The following is a 27468-nucleotide window of genomic DNA, read 5'->3' as shown; positions in this document are numbered from 1 at the left end:
TTACGGCGTAATCCTTCTCTCTAGCAGTGGGAGGCCATGTTGGCCAGCTCAGACCCGGTCGTCCAGACCAGGGCCGTGGAGTTGGCTACCCAGGTCGCCGTAAGCCATGAGTTGATGACCATCTAGCACAGAATCGTCCGCTCATGCGTTCTGACGAAAATAAAGTTTTTCCGTTCATCCATCCATCCCTTACGGCGCGCTTCGGGTGTCCACCGCGATATGCGAGATAGTTACTGCGTGGTTTCCTTTCCTCAAAAGCAATTTTTATGTTTCTTTCACTCTTTCTAATCGATAGAGAGAGTGAATGATGGGAGTGAAAGCCGCAGGTTAGTTTTAAGGAAAGCAACGGCACAATGACTGTATCGCTCCATGGTGGAGACCTCAACCTCAAAAGCGTTGCGCGTAACATTGCATGTAACGCGTTACTGCCGCCATTCTAGCCCCTAAATGGGTTAAATAAAGCTAATGCAGCTTTCGCTGTAAAAGTGTCTTTCATTTAATTAGACATGGGCGGATCCCTACAAGACATGGGGCAGTCAAGAAAACAAGAACACTCTAAGTGCATTGGGGAAGCGGAGGCCAGTTAGTGGTAGTGAAGCCTAGCCCCAAAATAAGCGCTGGGCTCGGGTAGCACGCAAAAGGAAAAATGTATCATTGAAATTGCCGATGAGCTGGAGCCACGCGCTCGTCTCTTCGCGTTCGGAAAGCCACAGCTGTCGGCGATCGAGTTGAGCCCCGGCCAGAGGTTTTCACTCGGCGACCACTCTTCATGACTGACGCCTTGTTCGCATACCCCGATGTCCCCACGCTCAGCACCCTTTCTCTTTTTCCAATAGACAGCTTCATCTCTCCCACCACTGCCCAATTCGTTACTAACCCAGTGATGTGCAACGAACCCTTCCCGGTCGTAACGTCCAGATAAGCTTGTGACAGGGTCATCCACATACCTGCAACAAGCAGCCAGCCCGTCCTCGTAGGCATGCGGGAAAAAATAGCAGTGAAAACTAGTTTTTTACAGAACAAACTACAAAAACGTACGGTTTTGGTACGACTTTTCGCTGCCACGTTGAAACACGCGGAGAAGTCATCTTACATTTCAAGATGATTTTACGAGCAGTGCTTAAGCAAAGGTCCTTATTTAAAGACACTATTACGCAGATGAAGTGTTGTCGTTGACTGTGAGCTGTTCAAATAGCCCATCCTGACATCAGGAAAAAGTTCATGTTTTCTAGGAGGTACGTTAATTTCATATGACCATTCAAAACCAAGACTGGGTCACGTGCTGCACAGCATGGCTCGACGGTTGTCGCAATCTAAAATGAGCCAGATAATGAACTGTTGAGAGCATGGTGTTGTCATGCAATGTACTTGTCGTTAACATCTTAATACGAGACGTGCATTGAAAATTGGTTACGCAGGTCCTCTTTTAGACAACTTTGCTCAAAGTGATGATGCTTCAGATGCCATGGATATTAATGATATCTTCTTTGGCCCGGTGCTGTTAACCACTCACACATTCCTGTCTCCTTGACATCTGGAGCGGAGTGTTCATAAACTTAGAAGCGACTGGTAGACTGCTTTGGTATTTTCTGCTCATGACCATATCAAACTGTAAAGCAATTTGGATCATATGAAGCGGCATATGCAATGGGAAAGTATCTAATGGGTTGTCGGAATCAAACCACCGACTTTCGAGCTGTTAAAAACGTACGTGTTGCTCGAAATAACAAATGTAGACGAAATATTTATTTTATTCTGTATTCTATATGCACACTGCCGGCGCACATTAACAGTCTAACTACTTTATCTGCAGCCATCGGGAGCGGCATGCTGTTCGTCGTCATTCCAACGGTCATCAACGAGCACTTTGTGCGATACAAGGGCCTCGCGATGGGCATCAACTTCGCGGGCGCCACCATGGGCACCTTCGTCTTTCCAAAGTTCCTCGAGCTGGCGACAAACCAGTATGGTTTCAAGAGCGCCCTCTTGCTGTTCGGCGCGCTGTGCCTTAACGCAGTGGCCTTCAGCCTGTTCTTGCGACAGCCACATTGGCTCAAAGAGAAGCTAAACAGAGAGCAACAGGCTCGAGCTGACAAGTTACACGTAGTAAATGAGACTACGGACACTGACCATGACTACGGCACCGTGGTCCCCAACGGTTCCGTTGAAAGCCAAGCAGTCGGAAAGGTACAGCAGTTTGTGCCGGGTTCATTTCGCCACGGACTCACGGTGTTCTCGTGTCCCATGTTCTACGTGGTGATGTACTCCTACATCGCGTTCAGCTTCGCCTTCGAGTGCTACATCTCGCTACTGGTGGACTTCGCCACTGACCGTGGCATCAGCGTCTCGCATGCGGTCACTATGCTCTCGACGAGCTCCGTCGCCGACCTGATCGGCAGACTGACTCTTCCCGCCCTGGCGGACAAGGGCTACTTCACGCGCCAGGCTCTGATGACGGTGAGCTTCGCCTGGATGGGCTCGCTGTACCTCACGCTGCCGCTGGCGCACAGCTACGCGCTCGTGTTCGCCATGGCCACGGCCATCGCCTTCTGCATCGGCACCACCGTGGTGCTCTTCTCGGTGCTGGTCGCCGAGTACGTCGGCATCGAGCGAGTCTCAATGGCGTACGGAATGGTGTCTGCCGCTGCCGGGATGACGTCGCTGGCCAAGCCACTTGTCATAGGTTTGTACCGAATTTACGGGGCCTCCTTTGGGTGGGGCTACACGAAGGGGTAACAGATGTTCACTTGATGCCGTCAACCGAACACGTGCTCCGCGACAATATATATATATATATATATATATATATATATATATATATATATATATATATATATATATATATATATATATATATATATATATATATATATATATATATATAAACGTTAAACCTGTTGCTGCGTCCCCTTAGAGAATAACCAGCATTAAACGGTAACTTAAATTCACGGGCAACGTCAGTTGTGATTGTGCGTGAACTCTTAAACTCAACAAAGCCTTAGCAATTGAGAAATATACTTGAAAGAGGTGACGTGTTATCAAGTATCGTCCGCTTTAGAAACCTGTAATTAATGACAACTGACATCGGAAGGTAAAAAAATAACCAGAAATGCGTTGGCGCCAGCCTCCAGGCTTATGGCGAAGACTGCGGCAGACGAGTGTGGCACGCAGAAATTTTATTAGGAAACTGTTGCACCAGGTTTTTAAGCACTAGATAGATAATAAAGTTTTCTTACAGCTCTATTCATGACAGAGCAAGGACAGTAATATTGACACTTATTTGCTTATGCTTCATACAGCTGGCTCAGGCGGGCTTTAAGCATCTACTTTCGCTACCACGAGAGACAGCTTGGGACTCCAGGGAACTGCACAAGCGGTGTCGTTTGGGAAGGGTATTGCATAAGGTGGAATGAAGGAAATAATATTTAATTACTGAAGTGTAGTCATTTTCTTCAACATGCGCTTCTGGCTACCTCGTGTTTACCAAGCAAATATGTGAGCAGAGATGCTCATGATAGCCATTCTTTCATCAACATTTTTTCAGGTGCTTCCAGGTGGTGCACAAAATACCTCTGACGCTCCCATAAAAGGACGGCTGACATATGAAAATTAACGGGGGATATAAAACTCGCTGTAGAAACTGAATAAGAGTTCATTCTATGCTCAGTTTGCGAGCGCTACGCACAGTGGAATAGTGTCCAACAACTTGGTTTGAATGGTTACGGCTGCGTACTTTATGCGATCAGAGAGTGATTACCATTACGCGAGGAACGAAAGGCCCCTTAATGGCGGCTTGCATACGATATGCGTGAAGTACGGTCTTCATTGCTTGATGGTGGAGTATATATCCATTTGGCGCTTTTTGCTATGGCTTTGCTTCGCCGACAAGTGCATTAACCGGATGCTCTCATGAAGAAGGGAGCTTGGTAGCATACGGGGGCCCCTGTCACTGGACACACAGATAATATAGGCTCCATTAGTAGGACATCGGTGTCGCTGTTGACTTCGATATGTTGCTGAAGACATGTGCTTTGGGTAATTAGTCAACATTACCTTATTTAATTCTAGTCATAGTACGTCACATAGAGCAGGATGGGCCAGAAAGATAAACAGAAAAGTTTCCCTGCCCGCAGTTGCACGTCAGAGAAAGAAGATCGAAAGCTTAAATTTTATTTGTGCACCTGTGATTCCTAATGCCTTCGCTGGCTGTTTTACGCTACAAATCTTCCGGACGTTGCGAAGCCTAGGCGGTTACTAACACTGTGCATAGCAGTGTCGAAATCACAGCTGTACAAATTTTCGGGATCGCGTGAGTGTAGTTGAACACGAATCTGCCTGCACGTCGACAGGTCGGGATTTGCTAGATTAAAAATCTCACGCGCAGTCTGGAACTTCCCATGCAACAGAGTGCACACATTTCATAGCAGCGCGTTCCCACTCGTATAAAAACTCCTGACGCTGAAATTGTAAAATATTTTTTGTGTGTATTACAGATGTCACAGATATCAGGTTTCACCTATAGCTGATTGACGTTTTGGTATGGCTCCAATGGGATCAGCACATCCGCGTCGTGTCCAGCCGCTGTGCTGCCTTAAATATTTCTTGCTCCCAGACTCACTGCAGCGGAGCCACTTGTATTACTGTCAAGGGTACTCCACGAGCTATCGCTTCAAACGAACTTCATACGCCACTGATTCGCCAACTTCAACACCCCTGACACTTCCACTCGAGCAAGGGCCGGCACACAACAACCCAGTGCCCCCTACCTCACTCTGCTCGGCAGCACCCATGACACATGGAGACACACGAATAACTGTCTCCTCAGGATCCACTACATTCTCCTCTCTCACTGAAACTCACCACTAAACTTCGCACACGCACCATCAAATTACAAATAGGACAAATCTCTAAATTCTCGGAGCTCTGCCCGTATTCACAACTTCCTATGACAACTGGGTCCACTCTCTTCACCTGCATCTGATCCACTTGTAGAAGCGCCGAAGACAACTCCTCCGCAGATAGGTCAACAGCCCTCCAACTTGAAACTGACACGAAAGTGGACACATTGCAAAAAGCATTGTCACTCAGTTCTCGGTCTAGACAACACCAAGTGGAACCGAGTGTGTGTTCACACCAACGGCATCCCCAATGAAAAATTTCCCTAGCATCTCCGCTCCTTCCTCGATCTTGAGACCCCTCCCATCCTTAGTTTGTAGAGATTTTCCCCACTTCAATGCCCAGCAAAGTTTTTATAAACCTTGCAGGACCTATATGTCTTTCCCCCTCTTGCATCGTTTGTATCGTTACTATCATATGGAGACAAATTCTTCCCTGGATGAATCCTCCAATAGATCCGAGCTCGACTGGGCTCTCAATCAAAACTCTAGGAATTCTGCACCCCGAAAAGATGCCATCACCTACATTCACCGCGAGTTCAGAGCCTTAGTGAAAAAATTAAGAGTGTGAGAAATAATTAAATAAGAGACGGCGCCAGGCGCTATGTCAAAGTTCGTTTCGTCGACAGCAGTTTATAAAACCTGACTGAAGGTTCAAGCCATCTACGGATAAGCAAACTATACAGCCACGTCTGTCGCTCCGCCCAGATACTAATTTATTCATCACATAAATACATGCACTCGTTCGACAATGGCGACGCCAGCCCGGATTACGTAACCCACAACAAGACACCCGGAACCGACAGGTTCCTGAACAACAGGGATTGTATTTTTCATTTCAAGCCGGTAGTTTTTTTTATAGCGCCCTGTAATAAATAAGGATAACTTTGAACGACGCCTGACACTCAGTGGAAGGATTTCTTCGTGCGAACGAGGATCAGGGCGGTTGGGTTCGTAGCATTGCGCTTGTCTTTCGCGATAAGCACGGCACCCACAAAGCATGGGTTAGACCGTCCCATCACCGCTACACGCAGTGCTGTCACCACAACGCTGAGGACTAAACGACGGCTCGGAAATGCCACGCTGACTCGTGCACAAAGGAGAACGGTTCTGTCACGTCGTGCAGTTCAAAGTAAAACTGAGCTGAGGGTCTGGCCCCATTTTCTACTTTGTAAGTAGGCGGGGATCGGAAAACCCGCTTGAATTCCACCAGGAAAGCATGAGCTTGCGCACAAGCTCGCGGAGTCTTCTGCTGCGTCTACTTTCGTGACCTCATTTGACGCGTAAACACCATCGCTGCAGTGAAATTGGATGGTTTTGTCCGCACTTTGGTTTTATCTGACGCCGGGAAGCACCGGAGCTAAAGCTGTATTATGCTCCAAGTGTCAGGGTAAGAAAAAAAAAACTGGTGATTATGGCAGCGTAGTATTTTGCGATTTATAAAACAGCGCTGTCAGCCGGGGAGCAGCCAAAACGTCTTAATCCACTGGTGGCAGTCACGCGAGGAGAGACACATTTGACGGTGAAACACAGGCAGCAGGCTAGCGTAGTAGGCAACAACTTTGCGGCCTTTCGTTGGGCTGCAACGCAGCCATCACGCACAATTTAGGTGCAACTCTCTGCACCTTTATATGAAGGCATGACATGGACTGTGGGCTTTAGCGTCCTAGAGCTGCACCTAGGTTTAGAGAGACGGCGTAGTCTAATGTTTCGGATTAATTTAGGGTGCACAGGGTTCTTTAAAGAGCAGTTACATTGTACAGCGCATGAACATTTTCGCACCTCCACCCACACAAATTCGGCCATCGTGGCCTGGATTCAGTCTTGCAGTCTCGTTCTCAGCAGCAGAACGCCCGAGCCGCTGCGAAGTCGCGGCGGCTCACCTGAAGTTAAAGCACATGCTGATTTACTGCGGCGCTATGTTAGCGAAGTGCTCTGCCCACCCAAACACATGACACGTGAGCAGGCCGCCAGCATCGTCCGCTGCGCCCACACACACACACACACACACACACACACACACACACACACACACACACACACACACACACACACACACACACACACACACACACACACACACACACACACACACACACACACACACACACACACACACACACACACACACACACACACACACACACACACACACACACACACACACACACACACACACACACACACACACACACACACACACACACACACACACACACACACACACACACACACACACACACACACACACACACACACACACACACACACACACACACACACACACACACACACACACACACACACACACACACACACACACACACACACACACACACACACACACACACACACACACACACACACACACACACACACACACACACACACACACACACACACACACACACACACACACACACACACACACACACACACACACACACACACACACACACACACACACACACACACACACACACACACACACACACACACACACACACACACACACACACACACACACACACACACACACACACACACACACACACACACACACACACACACACACACACACACACACACACACACACACACACACACACACACACACACACACACACACACACACACACACACACACACACACACACACACACACACACACACACACACACACACACACACACACACACACACACACACACACACACACACACACACACACTGATGACGCAACGCTATAAACACTACACTCATGGAATACACGGAAGGCCAACTTGCACACGCTGCCATGCATATCGCAACAACAAGCGAATCCTCTTGAAATGCTGGCACATTCGAGCCACCAAACAAAACTCGCTAAAATCTACACCAAGACACAAATGCCCAGAGGGCTGGGAGAGCTTGCTCGCTACACCACCGGGGATCTATTCATACTGTCAGTCCTGATCGGAGTTCTGCGTGACCTATTACAATGAATTGATTATTTGTAATAAATTACAGTTTCTTGTAGCTCTTTAATTAATCGATTACTTTTGAAAGTCACGTTACGGGTAATTCAATTCTCTTTTTGTGTAATTGATCAGTAGTAGTCGGTTACATTTTTCGAAAAACAAGTGGTCACCAGCGCTACAGCTTTGAGAGCATCAGCCTGACTGCGAACGATGGTGCTGGCGGAGCTGTTTTCTCTGTGACAGAGAATTGGCTGAGAAGCATCGCGTGGTAGCGTGTCCGGACCACAGCTGGGCCATCGCCGTCTTCTATGGCAGTTCTCGTCCCGACAACTTTACGTTAACGCTCCGTAGGGACACCCCGTTCTGTGAGATGGCGCTGCAGCTTACCTTCCACTACGCCCAACTCACGCAGGGAGATACGATCTCGCCAGTGCTATTCACGGCCTGTTTACAGGAGGTATTCAAGGGCATGGATTGGAAGCAGTTGGGTAAATAGAGAATTCCTTGGTAATATGCGATTCGCTGATGACATTGCGTTGCTAAGTTCCTCAGCGGATGAACTGCATAGCATGATTAATGTCTAGAACAGGCAAAGCAGAACGGATGGTCTAAAAATTAACATGCAGAAAATCTGAAGTAATGTTCGAGAGTCTAGCAAGGTGAAAGCAGTTCAAAATTGGCAGCGAGGTGCTGCAAGTGGTATGGAATACGTCAGCGTAGTGCAGTTAGTGACCGCGGATACGGATCACGAGAGTGAAAACTTAAAGAATAAAAATAGAAATTATCGCATTTGGCAGGTTCTCTGATGACATGAATGGCAGTGTACCAATATCACTTAAGAAAAAAGTATATAACCGCTACCGGTACTTACCCTTGAGGCGGAAACGTGGAGGCTAACGAAAAATGTTCACCTTATACTGCGCGAGCTATGGAAAGGAATCTGATAGGTGTAACGTTAAGAGACAGGAAAAGGGCGCAGTGGGTGAGGGAACGAACTGGAGTTTATTGCACCCTAGTCGAAACCAAGAGGGAAAAATAGGCTTGGGCAGGGCATGTAATTCGAAGGAGAGATAACAGATGGTCGCTAAGGGTAACGGACTGGTGTCACCACTTCGCGCACTTTAGCGTGCGCTCCCAGACACCCTTAGAGCGTGTGGGGGTAGCGGTCTCTGTCACAAGGGAGATCCCCTCGACTCAGCGTGGCAAGCTCAGCCGGAGACCAGCTACCAAGTGACAATGGTGTTGGTCGTTTGGTGCCCAGCTTTCGCCGGTCGCAAGCCAGAGAATGGGTCGGAGCCAAAGGCTCGCAAAACAAAACAAAGTTTATACAGCGAAGAGACGATACAAAGGAATGCACTATCACTCGTACGAGCACATACAAAGTGATTTACAAATACAATGCACTCGTGCAAAGTCACAATAGAGGGAGATATAATTCAACAAAATCTTTGCACCTTAAGTGCACTAACACAGAGAGAGACAAATAAACAAAACACAATTTGTCCACCGGGCACTGCGACAGTCCGATGACCCGAGGAGCACGACAGGGGCCGATCCGTAGGCTGGCGCACGTTGCCTCGCTGGTCCAGGCTGGGCGAGTGGTGTTCTCCCGGGAGTCGAGCGGGCGCGCTTCTCGGAAGCTTAACGGCGGCTCGGGCTAACCGACAGCTGTTGAAGCCCTTCATTTATAGGCGCAGACCGCGTCTGTTTGTTCTTCGCGCCAAGGCTGGCGGGCACATACACGCAGCTTCAACTGCACAAACTTTCTCCTTCTCGCGCCGGGCGCGCGACCCCATTGGTCAAGCGCGGAAACCACCTTCTAGAACAATCTAGGTCATTCGCGGCACTGAGTCATTAATGCAGGAGCGAAGGGGGACTTTGGCGCGGTCAAGGTTATCCCGTTTTTGTCGACAACGAGCAAAAACTCCGACATTCGAGAAAAATCGACGCCGCGCGTGGTTATGTTTACTTTGGCGCCCCGCCGGCGAGCGGAGCGAAAAGCCCACGCAAGGTTTAAGCGCTCTCCAGGGGTTCTTCCCCGCTGTTTTTTTGTTTTACTTTACCGCGCGCGGGCGCGATTGCTTAGGCGCAGCACCGGTTTTTTTTTTCGAAAATGCACCGAATTTTGTGACAACTGGATACCAAGACAAGGCAAGAGTAGCAGGGGGAGGCAGAAGGTTAGGTGGACTGATCAGATTCAAGGGGCTGGCAGAGAGCACGGTTAATTGGAAAGGTTTGGGAGAGGCCTTTGTACTGCAGTAGCCGAAGTGAAGCTGATGATGATGATACCCATCTCGGAGGCTTCCGAAAAAAGCAGGGAGCAACAACGAACTGCGGCGCTTCATATAGGACTTCGGCACTTGCATCAAAGCATTGCGCAAATACGAGCTAGTGCGCGAGGTGTGCATACGATATCACGCCGCCTTCCCACGAGCGCATACACTGAGAATGTATTCAATGTATGTGTTAACCTGTTCACATGAAGGTGTGAGCAAATCAGAGAAGAGAACTTCGAAGAACAACTCCTGTTCTCTATTAATGTGTAACAAAATGCCAAGCAAGGTATTGTAATTTATTGTAGTCTGAGTAAATCGGTATGATGGCGCTCAGTCCCGTCTAACTACCTTGCGTCTGTATGCGGTTTGTGCCTTTAACCAAGAACAACAAGTACCAATTAGCCCAACAAGACGTTCTTTTGTTGCAAGAGAAGTTGGAGGCTTAAAAACGCTATAGTAATCGATAACAGTTCTGTAATATTCAGCTACTTTTATGGAGGTGTAATTCACCACTGTAATCAATTACATCTCAGATACTGTAACTGTAATTTTAATCGGTTATTTATTTTCTGTCATTGGCAAAAGACTTGTTCTATCACAGTACATCCGCGACGCGCTGGGAGAGGGGTTGTTATCCCCTTTTCTGGGAGGCCAGATCCGACGTTCAAAAACGTAGAGTTGTGCTCACTCTCTGAAGATGCCCTCTACTTTAGCGTTTCTTTAAAACGCTCTGTATTCCATATAAACAATGCGCGACAAAGATGATGCGTTGCTATTTTTATCGATTAAATGTATTGGAACTCATCAGTAAGCAGGGGCAGATTCAGGGGATGGGGACGGGGGCAATCCACCCCTCCAGTAGTTACAAATAGACCCGTCCCTTTCAGCTACCAGAAAAAATTACAGAATCGAGTCGAGATCCTGTACAGCAGTACAGATTTGGATCCAGGAAAGCGATAGGCATATAAATCAATTCGCGAGAAACAAAAATTAGTTTTTGATTGCCATGATAAAACTTGAAATTATGCGCTCGGAAACAAAGGTTCTAAGCGCAGGCTGTGCATGAAATAAGCAGGCAACAATTGAAAGCCAAGAGTGATTTAACGCAGTGTGCATTGAGATTATGCTTGTCATGCGGCAAAATACAAAGCTGCATTAATGAGAGAGACTGCAATGCATCAACGCAGAATATGTTTTAAATTAAGTATAAATGTAGCTAATGCAATAAAAGAAGCTTTCGAAAATTCTGGAGCGTGCTTCCAACGAAAAGAGCCCGGAAGGTGTGCCCATAACGTGAAAGCGCACTGGAAGCAAGTAAAGGCCAAGCCGATATCTAAATCCAATTAAATGTAAAGGACAATAAGTTACACCCCAATATGGAGAGGAATGTGACGGCCCTCATTCCTACTCTCGCCCTTACCCAGCGGGTTTTTCGATAGCAGACATCCCCTAATACTACCAATACACACAGTTTAAGGAGTAGTGGGCAGGATAGAGAGAAATACACCCCACTGTTGCTTTCCTCCTCTGGGCTGTTAATCCGGCAGCCCGAAACAACTTGTTGCTGCTTAGCCGCTGGTCAGGTGCGTTTTTTGCTTTTGTATAAAAAAAAACGTTGAAATGTTGTACACAACGCTATTGTCCTCTAGAAATCGATGTTTATTGCGGTCTGCCACAATAGTCAACAAAAATATATAAAAAAGCGCCGCCAGCATGATGATACGCTGACGTCTGAGTGCGTCTGCGATGTTTATTTCTTCATCAATTTTACGCTGGCCCCAAGTTCATGTACAGAAAATACTTGCGGCAACAGCAAGCTTATGCTTGAGTTCAGTGTACTCTGTGAATGAAATGCAGGAAGAAAGAAATCCACGGCCTATGCCTAATCGCGGCCGCGGCACGAAGCACGTTGCGTGGCCTACTGGCTGCTCTGTAGATAATTTTAAGACACTACATTTTTGAATGGTTAGGGCAGAGCTGTTTTAATTCAGTAGCACACGATGTAGGAACTTCACAAATTTGGCCCCAACTTCGTGTCGCCACCCAAGTTGTTGATGAACATCGGGTGCGTGTAGGCATTTCGATCGACAATAAAAAAAACATACTGTTACTACAGAATTAATCGTATTTTCACAGGCACAGCACGGCAGGAATGAAAGTGGCGGCGCAAACGTTATACCTAAATTTAAAGTGAGCAAAAATGCCGTGACAGAAATGAAAGAACGAACACATGACAAGCACGGGACGATAAACTGTGCCATACATTGTTATAAATCCTTCGACCGAAAGCACATCGAATGCATTGTAAATAGGCCCAATCAATTCGACGAGTCGTAACCATGCCAGACGTAAAACAAAACTTACCAGTTGAGCTGTGCCCCTGCCTCACTGAGACCAGAATGCTCAGTAAAAGCGCGTGAACTGGCCTCCCAGTAAGCGAGCGGTAATAGCGTTACATTAAGTCACTAACCGGTCGGTCCGTGTGAGTGCAAATTTGTCGGTATTTGCTGACTAGTGAGTACTAGTGGGAGTGGAGTAGGCGAGAATGTGTTTTGAATGAATTGAGTGAATCGGCTTGTATCGTTGGCAATGTGAAGAGCCCTACGCGAGTGGGAGGTGGGACCAAATTTCTGTTTCATCGCGCATAACGGTGCAAACAAACGTTGCAAGGATGAGACGTGGATTCATTTCGGTCGCGTTGTCTCCCGCTGTTGTCTCCCGAATGTCCACTTTGCGAGGAAGGTAACTGCGCCGTAAGATCTGCAGTCTATGCTGCCACACTCGCCATGGCCAAAGAGGCAACGAGAGCGTTCATGTGAAACTGTGCCTCTGGAAAGCAAAAATACCCTTTCGCTCTCAACGATTTTGAGTTTAAACACATCTTCGCTTTCGTGTTTTTTATAGTGAATAAGCATTGACTGCTGGGCTAGTTGGCGGGTTGTAACACTATTACTTGTCTTTCCAGCGCACATAAAACACACGGACAGAAGGATAGTAGACACAACGGATACTGGTCGGTGTGTTTTATGTGCGCTGGAAAGATGAGTCGTAGCGTTTATATAATGCATACTCATAAATTTAGGACAAAACCATTTTTACTGGAAAGAGTTCATGAACGCAGCTTTTTCATAAATTGTAACACTTCACTATAACAATTAATTATCCGCAGAAGTCCCGTCGGCAGGTTTGCATTTTTTTTTGCTAATAACGTTTCTGCTATCGTTGAAAGCGTTCCTCACTGGTTTTCTATGGCAGTAATAACTGCTCGATGCGAGTGATTGAAGCACTGAAAAAGAAAGATTTTGCTACATATAACAAGAATGGACCCATTTGCTTGAATATTTTCATAACAGTTCCTTACAGTTTTCCAATATTAAAAATTTCCATCCAAGAATGTTGGACATACATTGCGCCACGTTTGACAGGCAACTGGCAACAAAAACTACTCATGTGAACGGCGAGCCTGGCTTACCATTGCTGATCGTGCTTTACGTCGTAGCATGGCGGCCTACTCCCGTATGGCTGTTGTAGAGGCTAATGACACAGCACGCACGAGACTTTGGGGTAAAAAAAAATTATGGAGAACACTTATGTCTATTTACGTGCTGTGAATGAGAAAGCATGTATGAAGGGTGTTTGACTGCGGCGATTGCGTACTACTCTCATGGAGCGGCTAGCGAAGCTGGTCTGCTTGCGCCGTGGGAATGAAAGTCGATGAAGACGACCTTGCCACAACCCAGCGCGAGAGACTGGCAGTTTAGCGCGCGGGTTGTGTTGCTGCGTTGATTGAAGTAACCAGCGAAGCTGATCTTTTATCGCCAGCCTGGGTTCCAAATCCACTTCATTAGAAAATTTTCTTTTCTTTCTTTCCTCATGATGTAGATAGACACTGCCGATGACGTCATGAGGTCAAGCCGGTTTAGGGACCGTCTGGCGTGGACAACTACAACGCCGGATTTTCCCCCTCATGAGACATATATTGCGTGCGCATTAAAATGAGCGGATGGCACTACCATAGATCACGTGCACGCTGCACCGTCAGCAGCCCACGTGCTGCAAATTATCGGCCCAAGGTGGCGTCGGCGGTAGGCAGCGTTCGAGTGAAACAAGCATGGCAGCTGCCTTATATCGCAACTGAAATCGTGTTTAAGTGGCCCAGCTTCAAATAAGGTGAGGACACATGAAAAAACAAGGGTCTCGAGCATGGAGACGATCATTTCAGATGGTAATCAGATGGGCCTGTGCTTAACAAACGCGTAACCACCACCGCCCTGACCCGCAGTTGAACACTCGCTCGCTGTTTCTCTCTCGCAGGCTACTTCCGCGACAAGGTTGGCTCCTACGATAACCTCTTCCGCCTGTGCGGATCCTGCGTCACGCTCGGAGCGGTCATCTGGATTTGCGTGCACGTCAAAATTCTCGCCACATCCAAGCACACGTGGACGTTGCGGGACGGCCCGACGACTATCTCCAGTGAAGGCGTTGTGAAGAAGCGCATGGAAGCCTGAAATGACTCTTTCTGGATGTGCAAATGTGCAATAAGAGCGCGCTACCGCAGGCACGGTGGCGCGCTCCAGCGCAGCTCACTGCAGTGCGGATCGCTCGGGGTCCGCCAATGAGTGCAGCGCTCGACCTCCCCTGTGTGCTCATGCGGGACCGCCAAGCTACGCGTCGTTGTGGGGGGACACATTGGTGCGACAACTACGTACCTGTAGAACCATTTGCCAGGAACTAAATGCGAATGCGAGTCTCCAAAACTTTCTCCTCTCCTTGTGTGTAAAATGCATTCAGCATGGCGTTTCTTTCGCGTGAAAAGGAAACAGCGCTCTCCTGATAATCCGCTCTGCGCAGTCAAGTTGCAGCCTGTTCGTTCTGTATCGGCGCATACAAGGACAGAAGTAGCGACAAGTCGAGTGCTGTTCTGACTGTACTTTGTTGCTAAGCCTGTTATACTTAGTGGCACAGGCAGGGGCATATTGGTTTACATTCTTTTTCTGGCTGCCCCACCATACTTTTTGTACTTTGTTGCTGTCCGTGTGCGCTCTGAGCATTATGAACCACTTTGCCGTTCAGAGTTGCATGCAAGCATTCCGTACAGAACCAAAGCGCATAGCCGGACGTTATCTCGCCATTCTGAAATTAGGACCGGAAAAGGGGGTGCAGTGTCCCGCGAGGCGAGGTTATTAATGAGTTCTTTTGTTTATTGGTCGGCCACGGACGGCAGCACAGGAAAGGTTCGTTATTTTAGGTTATACTTGCTGCGCGGAAACTGGCAATGTCCTTTGATAGAAGTCCTTGAACGAAGGGTGGGGCGCGCAGGAAGAAAATGAAAATGCTGACGGACCTTCCGAGTAAAGATGTCCGTATCAAAAGAGCATGACTAAGCAGGGATGGAGCAGTGTAAATGGAAAAGCAATTACCGGAGCGCATCAATCATTTTTCCAATTCACGGTGCGACAGAACAAGAAACGTGACTGCAATGATTCTTTCAGTGAAACGTTACGCAGATTTTTTTTTTGTTTCCGCGTATACACTTGCTGTGCATACGCGAGTGCATACGTGTATGCACAGTGTATACTGCTCCAATTCAGGCAGATCAAAAGCGTTGTTGGTATTCCAGAAACAAAAACAAAGGGGCGCTGCGTACAGGGAACTGAGCTGTTTTTGGAACCTCTGTGAATAAATTAGACGCCTGAACTCTGTCAGAACACATCCCAGCGGATTCAATACGCCATAAGAAATATGTATTAATTCCTTCCCTTAAGTTATGAATTATCTGCCGCTTCCGAAAAAGGAACGTCTAGGGTTTTACTCTTGCATAAAAGAATACATTTTAGAACGCAGATACGTTCAATTAGCAGAGGTCTGTCGCCAGAATATTTCGCGAGATTTTATCTCTGCAAATATTCTCGAATGGGTATTACACAAGGCTTACAACATGCCCTTGTTTTACATAGATTTACGCATTCTGTCTCACAAAAACTGACAGTTTTGGTTAATTCCTCCTGCCGGTTTCATTTCATTTCATTTCATTTATTGGTTTTGTTTGGCCAGTACAGAGACTGCAAACAAGGGAGAGCAAGCTAAAGGCGCCTAGTAGCGCCTGACAGAGGCCTGCCCTCCCCATGTAAAAAAACAAAAAAACAAAACAAAGTGGAACTTGGCAATGGTACAAAATTTCCATAAGTAACAGAAACTAGAAAAGCAGCGGATATATTGACAACGAAACAGAAATCAGTCATGCATAGAGCTAAGCACAACAAAACTAAGAGCAAAACATAACAAAGACAAAAACTGATTAGGTAAAAACACACCACAACTAGCTATAACAAGAATATTCATGAACAGATTTCCTAAATCTGACCTCGGAAATATTTTGTACTGACAATTCTGTTAAGTATGGATAGGTGTTTAATGTATGAGGAATTATGTGAGTTAGTTTTTGGAACCCATAGTTTGTACGGGATTTTGATGCATGGTATTGAGGGTGCCTTAGACTGTAAGCTGTTTGGGCAATTAAATATGTGCTCTAGAAAGTCTGCCAGTTTCCTTTCATAAGGTTTCTGATATAAACAGCAAGCTTCTTGTGGTAAGCGGACGTGATGGTTAGCAGTCTATGGTTGAGGAAGGAAGTACTGGTGCTCTTACTGTAATGTAAATTATCAATCGCTCGTACAGCTCTTTTTTGTAAAGTAAGTACTTTCACAAGATTGGTTCTCGTATCCTTCTCGTATCCTTTATAAATTGAGGTCATATCGCGGTTTAGATGTATTTTAATTATTACGATGAGCTCATCGTGTTAGTGACACTTTGCATACGACGGTGGACAGCGGGTAGGGTTGGGATCCACGCGTTAATCGTCACTTCGTTTAGATTGGTCCCCTTGACGTCAAATGCAGCATATAAATAATTGAGATGGCAAACTCATCAATGACTAATGTAGTCATTGACAGAAAAGTGGTACAAACGCTAAGGGGAGCGGAAATCGCAAGCACCGGAGTTTTCACCAAAGAGACAACACTGCACCTCCATAGAAACCGGTTTACAAGGATCCTGCAGACACATAATCGATAACGGACCCTTTATGGCATCCAAAAAACTAAGAGCACAAAGGTAAACGTCTTGTAGGATGATGTCGATAAAAGAAGACCTCGCCTGCATCACTGTTCTATCCTGGGTGTCTGGGTCCCAGGCACTCCATGCGTGCGCTTTAGTTGGATATGTGCATTCTTGGAAGCGAAACTTGAAACTGCGAGCACCAATCGGGCGCTAAGCATCTCCATGGAAAGTTACCTTGCGCAACGGGAAAAGATAGGATGTTCTCAGAGCTCTTTCGTACTCTAACTGAACATTCGTATTGCTAGATAAGTTTCTCAAAATCGAAAAGCATCTCTAGTCAAACAAACACAGCGATGAATTTATACACGCCGCACACCGATCACCGATTGCGTGGTTCTCCGCAAAGCCAGACCAAATATGTCAGTTTTGCGCTAAGCTGCACTTCTGGTAATAAAATGTGGAATTGCCGGAAAAAAAAGTTGGTTGCCGAAGTCAGAACCAGAAATAATCCCTCCCCCCTTCTCGACCTTTGTTCAAACACTAACCTCATTTCAGTATATCCGGATACTTTTAGCCAAGCACATACAAAAACAACCACCCATCGTAACTACAATACTGAGAGCTGCGAAGCATAGGCATTAGACATAGGATGTCTCCAAGCGCCTTTACATTTACTTTAGTTCTTTCTTTTTCGACCTATTGTCCTCTAACACGGAGGAAAACAATGAGGATAAAGGCACGCTTTGCTAGTCAGTGCATTCCGAAGCCGATCATGCCAAACCCGTTGCTCTTTACGCGTCCTTAAAATATAGCTGACACATTTTAATGCGTGAAGCATTAGAGGGCCCGCGACGGCAAAACTTCACCGTTGAGTGAAGCCGCACCCAGAGTAGAGAGAAATAAAGAGCTGAGTAGCATGTCAGCAAATCGGAAGTGACGTCGCCGAATCGCAAATGTAACAGCAACGTGTCATTACAGCTGACGTGACGTGTAGGTAACTCTTAGTGCTGAACAGTCGTAATTACCCCTACTTAGCGTTTACTTGGGCCTTGGGCCATCGCAAGCGAAGCTTGGCATTGCTTAGGCGTCAAAGCTGTGCAAATAGTGGAGAAGTTAAGAGCCAGCGAAGAAAACAGAACTCTAGCTCAAGCGGGAGAGAAGGAGAGGTAGCCGGAGCTGCGAAAGCCGCACGTGGCGGGAAAGGAAGGGTGACGAGCGCAGAAGGCGGGTCGTGGCGGAAGTTAGTAGACAGCTTTAGCATACCGCCATGCATACCGGGCTACCGTTACCATTACGGGAGTGCCGGGAGGCCGCGGGCCGTCAGTGCGCATGCGCAGGTGGCCTTGAGGGTGCCAGATGGCGCAAGTATCCGGAAGCTGCCGCGCGCCTGCCGCATCGGGACCAATCAGTGCGTGCGAACTGGCGGTCAGGGGGCTCCCAGTACTCTGGTAGCGGTAACGGTCGCATGACATGCGGTATGCTTAAGGTGCCTAATGCCACATGTGCTTTCGGCATGTCTAGACGTATCTGTCACGGACGTGAGGGAGCGTGCTTAAGAAATGTTGCTTTTCGTGTGCGACAAAAATGACTGCATGAACAGTTTCTGGTTGAATGGACCTTGCGTGTGTTATAAAATCGCGTCATGCTCACCCGTTCCCTATGGATCGAGCTATCTACAGCCCTAAAATGTTATGAGAATTCAATGGGACCCAAGGACTCGAATGTGTGAACTCTGTAGATGAAGCATGCCAAGTGTATTGAATTAGAATTTCAAGTCACCACGTGATCGCCGAAGCTACAACAATGTTCAAGATTCTTCTCAGAGTGTCGGAGGACTGCAAACAAGGTTGGTGATAATGTCACGGACAAAGAGATTTTGAAATTGTGCTGCCTACGCCCAGCCCTGCTGTGCATCGTCGGATGCTCACATACAATGCGCCGTGGTCTTTGCCTTTGGTAGCTTCGGTTTGGTTCCTCTAAAACAAGCGTTTCTGCGTTGGAAATTTACCGCCACTGTAGGTGATGTATCAGGAGCCCCTACCCGGCGCTGTGCCCTACGGAGAAGCCTGACAGCGTCGCGGGACTATTCGGCTATTGCGTCACGATTTTGAAACGCTAGTACGAAAAGACTTCGCGCAGTTTACCTGCAAGTTTGAAACGTTGGATAATATTAAGCCCGCCGAATTCTAAAACTTTTCCCGTTTAAGGAGACATGGTAGGCTAAATAGGAGTTCATTGAACGAAAATTGCGATTTAAGGAAGGAAGGTAGGCTTAATAGCCTTCCATCAGTTTTCCAAATATTTCTGCTTCCGCTCAAGACAACAAGCTGGAACATTATGTGCGGATTAAAGTTTGTTTCAAGATGCTGCTCACAAAGTTTCAATGAGATGGAATGAATCAAGCTGACGTTACTTATATATTAATTTATATATGCATTTTTTCAATTTTCATTAAGGAACATTTTTGAACTTATTACGGCTATAGCAGTGAAACTTGCTTGGCTTGCTCCCCGGATCCTGAGTATTAGTGTGAAGTAGAATTATCAGAATTTCGCTTATTCGTAACAAAACGGTGTCACGCCGACAAACTGAGGTACCTGCTGGTTGTAACACCTGGGCCTTGGATCGTCACTCGAGACTTTAATGCGCATCACCCCATGTGGGGAGGCATCCGGATAAATTCGAACGGAAGCAGTCTTGTCTGTTTCGCGTCTGACTACGACCTACAATTCCTTACCGACGGTTCTCCAGCGTACATTCGCGGGCTGTCATATGCATCTGTCTGGACTTGGTGTTTGTGTCTCGGTGCATTGCGATACGCGTCCAGTGGTTTGCCGATGTCGAAACGCATGGAAGTGACCACATTTCCACTTATATTATCGTTCCTGGTCTCGCTGGATGCAGATCTGCCAAACGTTTGCAACTCATAGACTGTTCTATATTTAAAACCCATATGAAAGATGCCTGCAGCGAAAGCATTACAACAGGCTTTGAAGAGCGCATCGAGGAGGCTATGGAAAACGCGAGATCCAAATCCAAATCAAAATCCACTTTATTTCCAACCTACAAGTTGGGGGTCCCCCAGGGAAAAAGCTGTCACAGACAGTTTGACTGGGCCTTGGGGGCCTGCAGGCAGCATCACGCAGTGGACTTCACAGCACAGTGAAAAAGATATATGAACCTGAAGCTCGTACCTAGAGCAAATGCAGTGTTTACACTTCTTAGTAATTATACATACAGCAGATGTCAAAAATGAATATGAACATGAAGCATACACAAACAGCAAATGCAGTGTTTACAATTCGTGAAGACTTATAAAGTAATACTTCAATATAATGTATTTCATTTCAATACATTATTATTTATTTATTTATTTCATAAATACTGCCGACTGCCCTTTGGCGGTCAAGGCAGGAGTGCACAAAGGAAAAAAATTACAAAGTGGTAACAACAAAATAACAGCGACAAAGGGCGATTACAGTACGAGGACAAAATTCAATAAGACCAACGGGAAGCAATAAAAAAAGTACAGGCAAATCATCCGACGTCAAACAGACTAAGTGAACAGAATAAAAACAAGGAAACCGAAATACACTGTGTACTAGACACGCTACTGCGATACATGAGCCGAAACAGCAGACAAGAAGGACTCTGAAGATACCAGGTTGGTGATATCGCTTGGCAGTCGGTTCCATTCGGAAATGGTGCGTGGAAAGAAGGAACAAGAATATGCTTTTGTTCGGCATCGTGGCATCAAGATAGTCCTTTCGTGTTTGTTACGGGTGGGGCGTGTTGTGTTGTATTGCATGTAACTCTGAAAATTCAGTTTTGTTTTATTATGTATGATATTGAACAACATTTTTAGTCGGTGCGGCTTGCGACGGGATTCAAGAGTGGGAAGCCCAGATCTGTTGAGCAAATCAGACACCGAGACCTGCAGACCATAAGCGTGGTAAATAAACCGGAGTGCTTTCCTCTGGACGCCTTCAAGATTTTTTTATATCCGTTTTTGTGTGCGGATCCCATACAGCGTCGGCGTATTCGAGCACTGGACGCACAAGTGATGTGTATGCTGTCAGTTTAGTTTTGCTCGTGCAATGCTTTAGGCGGTGCTTTAATAATCGAAGTTTTTTGGACGCTGCTGAGACAATGGACTGGATGTGTACGCTCCAGTTCAGGTTGGATGTCATGGTTACCCCAAGATATTTCACCTGAGTCACTGAGTTCATCGGAAGGCTATTGATTTTGTATGTGCATTGGAGCGGTTGTTTCTTTCGTGTTACTGTCATTTTTCCGCATTTTGAACTGTTTATACCCATTTGCTAACTACAACACCAGCTGGAAACTGCTGTTAAGTATTCGGCTAGGAGTGTCTGGTCTTCGACTGATGTGATACTATGGTATATAACACAGTCGTCGGCGAAGAACCGACAGCGTATGTATGAGTTGAAGGACAGGTCGTTCAAATAAATAAGGAAGAGAAGCGGCCCAAGGACTGAGCCCTGGGGAACTCCTGAAAGTACCGGCGCTTTTGTGGAGTGAGATTCAGATATCTGAACAAACTGATGCCGCTGTGTAATGTACGAATCTAACCATTGTACTACTTGCCGATTATTTAACCACCACCTTATTTTTAACAAAAGATTGCCATGCGATACCCGGTCAAACGCTTTTTCGAAGTCAATGAAAATTAAATCTACCTGTCCATTATTGTCTAGTGACATCATAATTTCATTTGTGATATGAATAAGCTGCGTCACTGTCGACAAGCCTTGCCGAAACCCGTGCTGGCTTTCAATAAAAATACCGCTTCCCTCTAGGAATGAACTTATGTGCTTGAAAATAAAATGTTCTAACAACTTACTGGACGTACATAACAAAGAAATTGGCCTGTAATTCTTCACGCAAAGCTTGTCTCCTGATTTGTGAATGGGTATCACCTTTGCTGTTTTCCAATCGTTTGGAATTTCTCCTGTCCTGAGACTTTCAGTAAAAATAATGAAAAGGTATTTAGCGCACCACTCAGCATATCTGTACAGAAAAGCATTAGGAATATCGTCTGGTCCAGAGGATTTTTTTGTGTTCAACTGCAATAGAGCCGAAACAATACCCTCCTCGTTAATAATTAGGTCTGGCAGATTGAAATGGCTAGTTCGAGATTCGGAGACTGAGTTGCTGTTACTCAGGAATACAGAAGAAAAGTGCTCATTGAAGGCAGTCGCTAAGCAGAGGGAGTCGGTAACAACTGTGCTGCTAAGGAGAAGTTTGTTAACCGGGTCTTTTTTCTGTGACAGATGCCTCCAGAACTTTTGGGGGTCAGTTTTTAGAAAATTGTGCATCTTGACATTAAAAAAGTGGTACCGTGAAGATTTTATTTTTGAACGCAGTTCAGCCCGAAGAGCCGGCAAAGCACCACCAACTTTATTGCTTGACCTTGATAAGCGCTTCACGCGACGTTTTAACTGTATGATCTCGCGTGTTATCCAGGGACACGCCATTTTCAGCTTCTTATGTTTAAGCGGCACGTACTTGTTGATACATTGATGAACCGTACTTTTGAATTCTAACCACAAGTCGTTCACACTTGTACGCCCATCAGTGTATTTTTTAGCAAAAGATTCATACGTCAGTCCAAGCTGATCTAGAACGCTTTCATCCTGAGCATTGTTAAAGTCGCGAAACGCTTTTCCTTCCTGATGAACAATTACTGGTCGCATCAATTCGCTTTTAAAGAGCACCGCTTCATGGTCTGATATTCCGGGAAAGACGTCTGTCGAAAAGCCCAATTGACTAACAGGGTCTGATATAAATACCAGGTCAAGAAGAGAACTCGTATTTGCTGTAATGCGCGTAGGTTTCTCAACAACCTGGTTTAAGTTATAATTAAAAGCTATGCTGAGCAAAGCATCCGAGTTAGCACACAAAGTTTGAGCGCACAGAGAATCCCAGTTGATGTTTGGCAAGTTAAAATCGCCGCATACGATAACATGGCTATAGCGCTTTGTATGTTCATTTAAAAAGTCGTGCAAGTTGTCCAGTACAGAAGTATCAGCATTCGGTGGTCGATAAATAACACCTATCAAAAGACTAAGCTGAAAAAGACGGAGAACAACCCAGACCATTTCAGTGTTGGTGTGATGCGGTATCAGCGTATAGTCGATGCCTTTCTTTATCAGAATAGCGACACCGCCCCCTCTTGAAGTGCGGTCGCGACGAACGATTTCGTATTGCTCGGATGTGATAACTGCATCATTCGGAATTGCATCATGAAGCCATGTTTCTGTTAGAACAGCGGCGTCAGGATCGTGTGTGAAGAGGAGGCTTTCAAGTTCGTCGAATTTATTTACTATGCTTCTAGTATTAATATTACGCATTGAAAAGGAATTCAAAGATGGCTGTGCTCTTAGTGCTCCTGAGCTCTGTGTGTTACTCTGTGCGGACACGGGTTTGGAAACAGACCATCACTTTGAAGCGCAGGGAACTCTTTCATTGCAGGCGTCGTCCCATCGATACAGTTTGCCATTTATTTTAATTTTGTCAAACTTGAGCATGACCTTCTCTTCTTTCAACCTTTGCTCTTTCGCATCTTAGTGAAAAACAGCGCACAAGCAAACACAGACAGAAAGAAGGGGACAAGCGCTGTCACCGTTGCAATCATAAACCTGCCTGCATACCCGACCTTCACGGCTGCAAAATCCTGGCACGAAACAAGTGCACGATAACAAGGGAAATTATCGAGGCTAGGGCGATAGCAAAAGCGGAGGACTCATGTGTCAGCACCCCGTCTATCCTTCTTTCAACAAAAGAGATGGAATTCTTGGATATGCGACGTTAAGCGATGAGTTTGGATGCTGGCGTCTTATCCGCCTTTTATGTGCTGTTTATATGCTTTTTGAATGCTGTATGCTGTGCTGTATATATTTCGCCATGCTTCTCAATAAAACCTCAGTTGCTCAGCGCTTGTCCCCTTCTTTCTGTCTGTGTTTGCTTGTGCGCTGTTTTTCACTAAGATGCAAAACCAACTAGCCCATTCAGCTGCTTTACTGGCTCTTTCGCACTTTCCCAAAGCTTCTTTCGTATTGATTGAACGCGAGGGGAGAAGTCCTCGGATATACTATAGCCTGTGTTTTTCAGATTTTTACAGCTTTTGAAAATTCTCTCCTTGACCCTCCCGTCAACTAGCTTAAAGATAACCGGTCTGCATTTGTCCTCAGCCGGCTTTCCTATTCTGTGGATACGTTCAATAGCCACATCCGAAATTTTCAACCGGTTCAGAAGAACATCCTTGCAGACCGTGTTCTCAAGGTCTTGGGGCGTTTCGTCCTCGGTTTCCTTAACGCCAAACACAATTAGGTTGCTCCGCCTGCTTCTATTTTCTAGGTCGTCTACTTTCATAAGTAGACGGTCGACAGTTTTTTCCAGTGATTCTACTTTAGAGGTGTAGTCAGTAACCGTTGCGGAAATATCGTCTAGCGTCTTTTCGATAGCAGACAGTCTGGTGTTAGTAGAGCTTGTATTTTGTTTCAGCTGTTTAAGACCTTCCATTATTGTTTGCAGCATTTCCTGTGTAGAAGGACCTGGGTTTGGTTCTACGTCACCACACATAGCAAGCACGTAAACAAAACAATGATACATTACTGTAAAAAGCGTAACTAACGACCGTGGGCACGGCAAAAGCAGTAATCACACATTGTCACTGCGGTAAGAGTAAACAGGCTGTTTGTCTCTTACCTGGACAAAAAACAGGAACGGATTTGTTAACCGCATGGTTCCAACGCCTCCGCCGTGCCCACTGGTCGCGAACCGGGCAGAAGCTTCTCTTTTATGCGCTGTGACTGGTGACGTAGTCGATGGTGGCGTGCGATGCGCAGGCAGTAGTGGTGTCCAGTTGCGCAGTCCTATCACTTTGGTCTTCGCGATGCATTCCGATGAAGAAATCACGCCGGAAACACGATGGTCGGTCCAATTTCCAGGGCTGTCGTAGTACGCCCCTGTGATGTGGGTTCCACGTTCACGAAAAACACGGCCCGGACAAAAAACAGGAACGGATTTGTTAACCGCATGGTTCCAACGCCTCCGCCGTGCCCACTGGTCGCGAACCGGGCAGAAGCTTCTCTTTTATGCGCTGTGACTGGTGACGTAGTCGATGGTGGCGTGCGATGCGCAGGCAGTAGTGGTGTCCAGTTGCGCAGTCCTATCACTTTGGTCTTCGCGATGCATTCCGATGAAGAAATCACGCCGGAAACACGATGGTCGGTCCAATTTCCAGGGCTGTCGTAGTACGCCCCTGTGATGTGGGTTCCACGTTCACGAAAAACACGGCCCGGACAAAAAACAGGAACGGATTTGTTAACCGCATGGTTCCAACGCCTCCGCCGTGCCCACTGGTCGCGAACCGGGCAGAAGCTTCTCTTTTATGCGCTGTGACTGGTGACGTAGTCGATGGTGGCGTGCGATGCGCAGGCAGTAGTGGTGTCCAGTTGCGCAGTCCTATCACTTTGGTCTTCGCGATGCATTCCGATGAAGAAATCACGCCGGAAACACGATGGTCGGTCCAATTTCCAGGGCTGTCGTAGTACGCCCCCTGTGATGTGGGTTCCACGTTCACGAAAAACACGGCCTGGAGAAAAAACAGGAACGGATTTGTTAACCGCATGGTTCCAACGCCTCAACAAAAAGCCAATACACGCTAGCACATTATGATGCAAACAAAAGTTAATCCAGTTGCCCGTCGGTCGAGTAGTGGTGTCAGTTCTTATTGGTCAGTGCCATTATTTTGGATCGCAGTAATATTCATTGCCTCATCAAAAAATTTCTTATTTCTTGTCTAAATCTGTTAAGCGGGGCAGTAAAGCCAATGTGGGTTTTTAGTTTATAGGCACCCCAACCTAAAGTTTGCTGCGCGATGACAGCGCCATGCTCCTCCCGTAGCGGCGGAATTCTGAAGCTTCGATAGGGCACGACGGCGCCGGGGCGCTCTGACTGGCCGTGTTCGCGTGCTGCGCACGCTTTCTCCCTCCGCGTGCTCCTCGTGTCCGTCTCCTCGCGGGCGCGGCGGATGCGAGCACAGCCTGACGACTGCACAGTGCGCCGTTTATGTCCATCGCTGGGCAGTTTTTTACGCGGTGATCGAAGTGGCACGCGGCACCGTGGTTGCACAAAGGTGGGGAAGCGTCTTGCTTGAATTGTGGGCTTCTATGGAATGACGCATTTGCTTACTGACGTGTGTGCTGCCAACAGAAATTACCCAGGTGGCAGGAATCGTTCAGTGCGAAGTACCGGTGCATTATCGCGCGCTGCAGTATTGATTAAAAATAGTACTACTTATCCATCACCGGCGGCAACAGGCGAGAGCGCTGGCGGGCATTTAATATATGTGCACTTACTCGGCCGACATCATGTAAAGTGGCAGCGCATACGACTGCGAAGGCTAAGATGGCAGACACGATTCCACATGTGAACTAACCTTGTGTCTCTGTCGTACACACGAGTAGCAGCGTGGCTCTGCAAATTACATTGTAGCTAGACCATTGTTGTCCGTAACACGTTACAAGTAACGGCGTTACCGGTAACGCATTACTTTTTTCGGTAAATTAGTAACGTAGTCGTTACCAATTCGGAACTGTAACGGGTAACGTACTTACGTTAACATTTTTCGGCAACGGGAGGTGCCACGTTACTAGTTACTTTTTGTTCCAGTTGTGACCCACTCCACCCCATTCTTTAGAAAAAAAGCGCAGAGCACTTAAAGTTATGTAAATAAACAAAAAACACAGGTGCTCCCGACAACCCATGTTGGAGTTCGCATGCATGCCAGAAAACAGCTGCCCTTCACAACGCACCCTACTAAAAAAAGACGGAATAGCCATAATGCACAAAACACCTGCACGAACACGCATTCGCACACTTGCCTTCACCTACCTCCCCTTCCCAAACCACTCGCACACAAAGAACTTTCTACAGAGTGGAAGCATGCAGATCATTTGGAACATCACATTTTTCAGAATTACTCTAAATTTGTTGAGAGTTCAGCGATGTTTTCTTTGTGAAGTTAGAATTGATGATAGAGTGTCATTTTGTGTTTAATGCCACATTCATAAGATGGCTTCATCATGTAATACACACTTAGAATCGAACACATGTAACTCTACAGGCATATTTAAGCTACTATAACATTGCTAAGCTCCTGCACATTTGTGCAAAGTATTCTCGTTAAATCAGGATATCGCGTAAAACCGTTGTTTAGGCTAGTTGCTATTTGGGAAATGTGGGCTTTAT

The 27468-nt window shown here is 46.6% G+C and overlaps 1 protein-coding gene across 3 annotated transcripts in view; it reads left to right on the top strand.

Annotated features, from left to right (window-relative positions):
- Window positions 1-15841, top strand: part of LOC144121894 (monocarboxylate transporter 9-like) — an 85678-nt gene extending 69837 nt beyond the window's left edge. For all 3 annotated transcript variants that reach the window (XM_077655331.1, XM_077655332.1, XM_077655333.1), the window contains exons 5-6: window positions 1814-2683; window positions 14446-15841. In XM_077655331.1, coding sequence (XP_077511457.1) covers window positions 1814-2683; window positions 14446-14639 — 1064 coding nt within the window. In that variant the 3' untranslated portion in view covers window positions 14640-15841. The remainder of the gene's footprint in view (window positions 1-1813; window positions 2684-14445) is intronic.
- Window positions 15842-27468: the final 11627 nt, after the last annotated feature.

Source organism: Amblyomma americanum, chromosome 2 (genome assembly GCF_052857255.1).
Source record: "Amblyomma americanum isolate KBUSLIRL-KWMA chromosome 2, ASM5285725v1, whole genome shotgun sequence".
Taxonomy (NCBI): Eukaryota; Metazoa; Arthropoda; class Arachnida; order Ixodida; family Ixodidae; genus Amblyomma; species Amblyomma americanum.
This window is presented reverse-complemented; position numbering and strand designations above follow the sequence as displayed.